General features: G+C 38.6%; 1 protein-coding gene across 7 annotated transcripts in view; it reads right to left on the bottom strand.

Annotated features, from left to right (window-relative positions):
• LOC102195833 (protein diaphanous homolog 3) overlaps positions 1-9,729 on the bottom strand; it is a 166,274-nt gene that overhangs the window by 72,995 nt on the left and 83,550 nt on the right. For all 7 annotated transcript variants that reach the window (XM_005724171.1, XM_005724176.1, XM_005724174.1 and 4 more), the window contains 2 exons: positions 8,715-8,839; positions 3,262-3,426 (listed from right to left, as the gene is read on the bottom strand). In XM_005724171.1, coding sequence (XP_005724228.1) covers positions 3,262-3,426; positions 8,715-8,839 — 290 coding nt within the window. The remainder of the gene's footprint in view (positions 1-3,261; positions 3,427-8,714; positions 8,840-9,729) is intronic.

Raw genomic sequence — 9,729 nt, 5'->3', positions numbered from 1 at the left:
AACTACAGACATAAATGGCAACTGAATAATGGTAAGTGCAAGTGCAAATACCAGTACAGACTTTTTTTCCCCCCTTTAAATAATAGTCTACATTCATGGTTGTGCCTTGATGTAAAATTGTACTTTGGTACAGTGGGGCTCTGAATGAAACAATAAATGTTGGGTGATCCATGTTATCATATTATGATGTTTAGAGGGATATTTTAAACATGCACAGTTTGGTTTCTTTTATGTGTTAACTGGCTAACCTTTGCCAATTATTAAAAGGCACAAACTACAGCTGAGGATGATGGGAGACATTCATTTTTTTAAGGAATGTACAAAAGTACAAATACTCTTTTTTTGCCCCTGTTCATTATGAAAAGTGGCAGGGGATTACAATGATATGATTATGCAGATCCACTGAGGAAGGATGTAGAAAAACCTCTTATTTAAATCGAGATCTTTCAAAGCTGCCAACCATTCAAGAAAACAATGATGAGTCAGTAACAGATCAATACTATAAGTGGGTCTGTTATATATAAATAAAAAAAAAGATGGCTTTTAAACTTCACAAACAAAACAGAAATGAGCAGCTAAAGATTATTACAGCAAAAACACCCTTATTAAAACAAAAATTGTTATGATTACAGCCAGCATGAAGAAGCTATGCTGTCTTACTAAATCGCAGAGACAATTAGGAAAATAAGAATTAAAATGTCAGTGGGGACATCAGCTGAATGGAATAAAATGTTAACTTCAAGCACAAGTAAGACAATTTTTATTTGTTTTTAAATGTAAAATTAAAAATTATCTTCGTGCTGAAATGTAACATTGTAATATGAACTGAGGTAACACAGACTTTCAGAGATCTTTTGATTGAAAAAAAAATTATATATGTTACTGTAATAGCGAGAGACCTAGTGATGTAAAGGAATAAAGAGAGGGAGAACCAGCTCTGTAAAATTGTCTACTGCTCTCCTTCATCACTGCAGGTCTGCTTCGCCCTCCTTCTCTCCTGGATGTCCGCCATTAGACACGCTCAATTGGATTCCTGTCAGATGTGCGGCCTCGCCCTGTGTCTCCTTCTTACGGGTGACTGGGCATGCTGCATGTGTGTGCACAATTGTGTGTGCACATCTTTGTGTGTGAAATAACTAAGCAGCTTTTCCTATTAAAAAAAAAATGCCAAAGCAGAATGACATATGCGCACAAACAAACATACACACACATTCTGCCAACAAGATACACACAGTTCAAGGCTCAGTTTGCCCCAGGCAGTGGTCTAGAGACAGCACGCACCTATTAGCATGGGCCTCGGCACGGCAGGGTAAATGCTGACACAGATCTGACCAAGAGGTTACAATGCTTAGATTTACTGTATGCCTACGTTCGTTGACCTAGCCTTGGCTTTTCCTAAGATGTGTCTCTGTGATGTGACCATTTCAACGAATTGCTGAGAGTGTAAGCTGCTAACGCCCTGACCTATCGCAGGGGAATAAATAGCTATCTTGGGAGTTTTGACCATATAATGCTAGCCTTTATAACACTTGGCTTCTTCACCTTTCACTGGCAGCATCATTAACTGTTATGTTTGGTCAGAACATAAAAGCTACTGCAAAACTCAAAACTGAACCATAGGCTTCAAATAAAAGGGATTTCAGCAACAGTTTAGCTTTAAGAACACAATGTTAAAATCTGTTTTTATTACTAGGCAATAGTAATGCACAGAATACAGAATAGATCGACATCATTTAGCCTCAGTTCTGGCAACTCTAGTTATTTAAATGCGCCATGGATAACAGCACACGTTAGTCCTGGGATCAATAGCATCAATAAAAATAAACAGGGTACCTAGGAAAAAATTTGGGCTCTCTAAAGGGCCAAAGAGTCTTTCACATACACTGCAACATTGGCACCCTTGTGCTCTGACACCCATTCTCTTTTATAGCAAAGGTGCCGGTTGGGCAGCAGTCACACACCCAGTCGCTATAGAAAAGCAAAATGACAAGTGGGTGAAAAAAATGACAGTACAAGCCAAGCTCAATAGCCAGAGCAACATAAATTTTGTGCTGTTCACATATCCTACAGTAATTGCATCATATGTGCAGGGATATATTATTATTTCAGTTTCTGTTGCTACACATCTTGACGTACCTTCCTTCCAAAGAATGATCCATAAGAAAGCAGCTGCATTTGTACTGCAGCTGAAGCTTCATTAAAGTTTCTGTCAATTCTGATCTAGGAAGGATACTGATAAAACCCCACGGCCACTCTGCCTGAAGAGTGCATAAATGGAAAACAACAACAAAAAAAAGTAGCAGGCTACAAGAAAAAACGAAAGCATAAGTAATCACTATGCAGGGAGGGGGGAAAAAAAGCAAAAAGGCATGAAATCCATTTGTGTGTGTGGTAGATGTTAAGTTAGGGGCAGGGCAATAACTTTAGTAGGCTAATTAGCTACTATTATCTGTCGCGCCCAGTGGCTTGTGCCACTAATCCTGCTGATTAAACACAGTGGGTCTCTGCAGCTCCAGAGCTCACGGTAGCACCAGACTGATAAGGGCACAGAGCTCAGGGATGACATAAATGTCCGGGTGGGACTGGACTACACAGGACTGGCACTGTTCTGCTTTGTATTTTACCACAGGACACAGAACGAAGTAGAAGTTCTGTAATAAAACAGGCAGTGAATAAAAAGATAAATAATAACCCCTATTTTCAAGGTCTTTTCCCCTCTCAAACCTGAAATAAAACTCTGGCAAATCTTTCACTTATTTTGTGGTTTGCCTTTTTGCTTGTATTTTTCATGGATGTTGGGCAACTAATGAGTGCAGCATCATAAGTAGCTTTATGGTTAGAGCTATTTTTTATCTATCACAGTTTTAGCATTAGCAATTCTGTCATTTCTTAAAATATGTTAACAAGAGGCAAAATGAAAATGCACCCATAAATGAAACACTCTTAAATAGCATTAAAACACCAGCTGATACGAAGTAGCACTGCAGTATTTCTCTTAATGTAACATTGTACTAAATGGTAAATAAATCCATTCAAAAAAAAAAAAAAAAAAAAAGCACATCTTAATATGAGACAGGCTGAGTCATTCATTTCTCATTAAGACATAAGTTCCTGTAACACAAATATTGTGCTAATCCCTGTGTGGCTTTAATAGCAGGACAGGTTTAATGAAAAGTCAAAACATTATTCAATATGCAAATGTCTCCAACTCAAGATATTAAAAAAATAAATATAAAATGAAGGATTGCACCATGTACTCACAGTGAACATTGAACGGAAGTTGCTGAGATCAGTGAACAGCTCCTCCACAGAAGTCTTCTTAGGATCAATAGCAAAGTACTCCAGCAGGTTCTGATACAGCGTCTCCATGTTGCCGTGCATGATCACCAGCTTGTCATACTGCTCCCGTGCAACTTTGCTGAAGCTGTGAGGGTTGTGGTCAAGGTCATTGTTACATTTCACAACAAGTATCCATTAAAGGCTGATGAGAGCATCTCCAACTTGACAGCAAAAGTGAGAGCCATTCCCTCTTGTTTTTGCAAAGAAATTAAGTTGGAAATAAAATGCCGATAAACCAACGTTGGCATTAAGAGCTCTCAGTCAGGTCAAAGTGTGTGCATTTTACACTACTCCATTTTTGCTGCACTTAAAGTTCATTGTACTTTAACGTTAACCCTGCCCACCAGTTTTTTCAAAGCCTAACTAATGAGAATATTGCTTACTGAAAAAGTTTCCAAGTTAGTGTAAACACAGTTAAATAGATGTGTTTGCATTTAACTCTGCTCCTGGCTCTGGCTCACTTCCAAATGCTGCAGCAAGCACAGTATTACTCTTCTTAGGATTTGGCAACAAGTCTTTGCACTCTAAAATGCTTGAAGAGTGCAAGAGTTGGGCTTTACACAAAATGGTTATGTCTTCAACAGTCTGACCTAGCAAATACTGCAAATACAAGTCTGACTTGACTTTAAGATGAAAGAGCAATACAAGGCCCTCCTATCTGAAGCGCAGGACAGCTTTGCTACGTTCGTGTGGATGAGGACAAATGGGTAATGGTTGTGTCAACATGTGCTGGAGAGGTGGTGGAGGGGAGGGGAGGGGGGAAGAGTCAAAGTACTAAAACGCATCAAGCCCACCAGCAGGGCATACAGTGCTGTCACCACACACACACACAAACTCACTATTCACTCAATGCAAAACTTTAGTAACCGTGAATTGGCTGTTCAAAATATATTTATGCTACAGTTTTATTCCCTTTCCATATTCCATAAATCATAATCCTCGCTGTCTATTATCGTACATGATGACCTTGTCAAGTGAAATTCAAATCTTTTGTTGTATGACAAAATAGAATCTGAGATTAAAAAATGATTTAATCTGTTTTAAACTGTATGAATAATTTCTTCTTATGTCCTTAGACATCTGTCCTGCTAATGACTATAACACTGTTGTCTCAGAAGCAAGTGTGCCATGTGTGTGTGGTATTGCACAAGTGTGTGGACAGCCTCTCTGGCTCCTATTGTGCCCCTTCATTATAGCTCAATTGATGGACCTATTTGAGGTTTGGCCTCAGTTGAATCTGGCTGGGGATGGGACTACCTATTCACAGCTGGGTAAATGCTGTTCAATAGGCACTCCTCCCAGATTGACTTGTCAGTAATATCTTTCCAAGCCAGGGGCTGGGGGAAAGAGGCATGAGGAAAGTCTGAGCAACTGACGGAAAGCAAGAGAAAAAGAAAAAGAAAAATAGCTGAGAGCTGTGGTTGATAAGTATCGTGGGGTGTGAAATATCTGTTCCCACTCTCCTGACTTCTTCCCTATTCCAGAGAAAGCAATGGTCCACTGCAGCTCATTCTCAAAAGCACCCATCTCTCCCATCCCATCACTTTTCATTCTGGCTGTCTTCATTTGATCATTCTCCTTCTGTTTCTCTCATTTTCTAATCTACCACCTCTACAAGCTTAGCTCACATTTAGAAGTGTAACACTAGACCAATCACACAGTAAATGTAAACTCAAGTGGCACATGAAGTGAAAATGGGATTTTCAATGTCACCAATGTGACACCCTGAGATTCTTGTGTTTAGCTGGTTACCGCAGAATTTGCTGATCTGCAGTGCTAACATGACTGGTTCATTTTTCAAAAGGCTTAGCAATAAAACTTTTTAAATAATAAATAAATATAAATATTTGCTTGCCAAAAGTACTTTTAGAAATGTTATCTCCTGTATGCCTGCAAATCTACTATAATCAGTTTTGCTTAATTTGAAATACAAGTCTTCTTAACATAAGCAGTTAAGGGATGCAGGACGGAGGGAAGTGTAAATGTAATTAAAAAGCTTCATTATAAAACTGCTTACTAATGTTGGTTAAAAACCTTAAGCCAAATTACTAAAGCACTTGGTTTCTGAATAAGAAGGAAAATAATTGTGGACGTGCCTCATCACCTACATCATCTACAATACATAATATCAAAAGATTCACTAGATTCTAAGAATCTGGAGAAATTTCTCTACAAAAGGGACAAGGTAGAAAAGCAATACTGGATTCCTGTGATCTTTGGGCCCTCTGTCAGCACTGCATTAAAAACAAGCACGATTCTGTCAAATTAGTGCAGCTCAGGAACACTTTCAGAAATCAGTCTGTGAACATCATTCATTGTGCCATCCAAAAGTTCAGTAAAAGTTCTAACATCCAAAGAAGCAGCCACAGCCTTCTCTGGGGCAAAACTCATAAAATGGACTGAGGAAAAGTGGAAAACTGTTCTGTGGTCAGACAAATTGGAATTTGAAAGTTTAGTAAACATGTATACTCTGGACTAGAGAGGAGAGGGATCATCCCACTTGTTATCAGCTCATTCCAAAAGTCTGATGGTATGGAAGTGCATTAGTCCCTATGGAAATTGCTGCTTGGAGATCTAGAAAGGTGCCATCATGGCTGAAAGGAAGGCCTTACATACAGCGTAGCATAAAAAATTTAAATTGGAGTTCTATTTTGGATTTTGTTAGTCACAATGTGGCAGTAACTTTAACGACCAGTCAATATTTCACCTTGCAATGCTCAGAGTTCATTTCCAAGCAGTAGCTAATGTTTGTTACTCTCACATGATAATGTATGAAAAATAAAAAATTGTGTAACATTCATCTAGTTAACATTTTTGGTTTACAGTGGTCCCTCGTTTATCACAGGAGTTAGGTTCTAAAAATAACCCGCGACACGTGAAATCCGTGAAGTAGCCAGCTTAATTTTTTACAATTATTATAGATGTTTTAAGGCCATAAAACCCTCCTCACTACACACTTTATACACTTTTCTCAGACAGGCATGAACATTTTCACACTTTTCTCTCTTGTTTAAACTCTCTCAAAGTTCAAACCTTCATAGAAAAATAAGTCCAGTATTATAGAATGAAACCAAAGATCAAACCCTGTTTCCAGGTACAGAACATGGGAATAGAGCAGCTGCGAGAGAATTCAACATTAATGAATCATTGGTACGGAAGTGGAGGAAGCAAGAAGAATGAGTTGAGTAAAGTTTGACTTATCTGACTGTTTTGTTTTGCTTATTGCGCCTTATAATCTGGTGCGCCTTATGGTGAGAAAAATACAGTAACTTCTACCTTCCATGTCCAGAAGTCCAACTCTCTGTGCGATGGTTAGCATCTTCCTCTGCCTTTTGGTTGGTACCGCAAGTGCCTTCGGTGGTGCGAAAAGTTTTGTTGACATTGTTGTGTTTGTTGGGGAAAAAACTTAAAAACTTACTTTAGAGTCACACTGCTAGTGATCAAAGATTTATGTAAATTTGACAAGCTTGATGCAGTCTGTACTGTACAGGAGACACGGCATGGAAGACATTGACTGACAATGGTCTACATTCGATCAGGATGCAGAACTCAATGAGCTGTCAAGAAAAAAAAAAAAACAGCATGCAAAATTGCACACAAAAAATCTGCGAAACAGCGAAAGGTGAACTGTGTTATAGCGAGGGACCACTGTACTGTGCGTCTAGGGTCTTATTTTGACACCAGACGCCTCATCAATAACCTGTGTTATTCGTCTACATTACACTTTACCTCCAGTTTTTCCATTTTTACCAAAAGAGAGTTCAGAGTTTTCATAGTTTTTAATCAGTGCTAAGACATCAGGAATTGAAAAGCAAAGTAGAAAAAACAGAGCTGTCAGATCCATTCTCAGTGAACCTTACTGTGTTGCACTCAAGTTCTTTGCTAACTACTACAGCACAAGCCATCAGTGCCCCAACCCCTAGGCTATTGATCAAAACTACATGAAGGAGGCTGGGTGCAAGGTGTATTATTGAACACATACTTACTCACCTGGCCTGAGACATACCTGTCAACCTGATCCTCTAGAACTACCTCAGAAGACAATGAATCATTTACACTGCTGTCAAACAAAATGTAGACCGATGTCAGCAATGGACTTCAATTTCCCACGTGGGCAGACAAATGGTAAAAAGAAATTACACATTTGTGGCTTTTGAAAACAAAAGACAGAAAGTCAAACGCAACATAATTCACATTCTTTAGCTTCTCTCTTGATTTTGAAGATAGCCTCAGTCTTAAGTACACTTCAAAAGCAGCTAAGAGGGGTACTGGTACAAAACTTGACTGCAGAATGGGATGCCACTCATCACTTGTGCACATCACTGGAAACCAAGAGAGGACGGGTGGGAGGACTGTATATTCTTCTCACCCTTTCTATTTAAAAGCATATTATTACCTTTTTTTTCCTCCTCCTTTTGGCTGAGAGGATCATTTGCCTCCATTTCACCCCATTCCTTGCATCTTGTGTGATCTCAAAAGTATATAAATACTTGTAGTATAAAGAACAAATTTACTCCATGACCAAAGGTTTTTGGCTTATGGTCTTCATCATGGGTCACCATAAAACATATCACAGACCTTTTAAATAGGATAGCTATATATCCAGTGAAGGGAAATCTTAACATTTATCTTATTAAGACATTTGGGACAATTCTGTGCATCCAACTTTGTGGGAGCAGTTTGGAAAAGGCCCTTTTATTTTCCAGGGTGACTATGCCACGATGCACAAGTAAGGTTTATAAAGTCAGATGTGGTCAGATGAGTTTCAACATCCGCCTCTCACCTTACCAGTGCTATTCTGAATAACCAGGCAATGACTTCCATAGAAAGCCTTCCCAGAAAGTGTGGGTCAAATTTATATGAATTTAGACTGCAAACTAGATGCATATACAGTCATAATAACTGCTGTACGTATAATATGTAAATAGCCTAATACCTCTGTCCGTATAGTGTCCACATCTGCCATTTCACTTTAAAGCACGCGATGCCTCATTTACAGATGTACATAGAAGCAATAAATAAAGTTATTTATACTACAAAAGACTTGTCCACATCTTTGTACTCACTGAAAGTAGGTGAAGTTGAGCCAAATTTATTTTTAACCACGTTTCACACAGGTCATATCATTTAATAAGACACACCACATGTTAAATATCTGAGAAGTCTTTACCATTTTTCCTGATGTTAGGTTTAACTTGTTAATTAAACCTGAAACCTGCTCCATAAGCAGCCTACACAGCACCACTGTGACTTACTGTAAAGATATAAAATTCACATTCAGTGATATTCTTCTGTCTTTGTGAAGAGTTCATTACTGTAACTCACTGCATGATGGCCCAGAGAGATGAGCCTATGCATACACGTGTAAAGGATATAGCCATTTTGGTAAGAAACATGTCGTTGGGGTCATCGGAGGAGGAGAAAGTCTCCAGGTCTCTCTCCAGCTGCAGCAGCTGCCTCTCCATCTGCCTGAGGCTCTTTTCCAGATTCTCTGCAGACACTGACACACACCCACATATTTTCAGACGCGCATACATACATTCATAAAAGCACATGTGAGGACAACTCAATTAAAGGTACAATCAAATGCATTATTATTTTCAAGCACTGGAAGAATCAGAAAAACAACGCACAATAACAAAACAACAGGGAAAATGAAAGAGAAGCCAGCTCGATCGCAAAGCAGACTTATTATGGGTTCACACTGTGCCCAAAACACTGTGGGAATAAACAATGACAAAATATAAGCATCAAGTGAAAGTATGTTTAATACATAACTGCTCGTTATTCTGTTTTCCTCACGGTCGTGTGCTTGCGGTAAACAACCTAACATTAAAATACAATACCCTCGCCGTCACACAAACTGTAGTGAAAGCAAATGACTGCTATGTTAATACTCGGTGTTGTGATACTTGATGTTGAAATACTCAATCAGCCATCATCGTGCAGTCAGTATTACGGAGAAGTCGCATCAAGAGTCCAAATATGGAATCGTATTTCCCAAAGTTTTGTCCTTCAACATTTCAGGAAACTAAACACTGAATCCAGTTATTTTCAAATCATTTTAACTTTACACAGAATTAGAATTAGTTAGTTAGTAAAGCAGGCCATAGTAAAGACCAAAATGTAAACTGCTGCATTTTCAAAATAAGAGTAGCATCTAGCATATTTCATATTTCACATATTACAACAGCGAGGCTCAGTAGTTAAAAACTTCAGGAACTAGTCTGGACTGTCTAGAGTCCAAAAGTATCACCCACTGAAAATATCTGGTACAACCTGAAACAAAAAAACAAAAACAAAAAAAAAACAAAAAAAACACACAAACACCCACCTACCTACTGTAACTGTTGAAACAACAGCAGCTGGTATTCAAGATAATAATAATAA

This window comes from Pundamilia nyererei, unplaced genomic scaffold, assembly GCF_000239375.1.
Source record: "Pundamilia nyererei isolate P.nyererei 1_Seehausen unplaced genomic scaffold, PunNye1.0 scaffold00011, whole genome shotgun sequence".
Taxonomy (NCBI): domain Eukaryota; kingdom Metazoa; phylum Chordata; class Actinopteri; order Cichliformes; family Cichlidae; genus Pundamilia; species Pundamilia nyererei.
The sequence above is the reverse complement of the archived record's forward strand: the minus strand, read 5'-3'. Positions and strand labels throughout refer to the sequence as shown.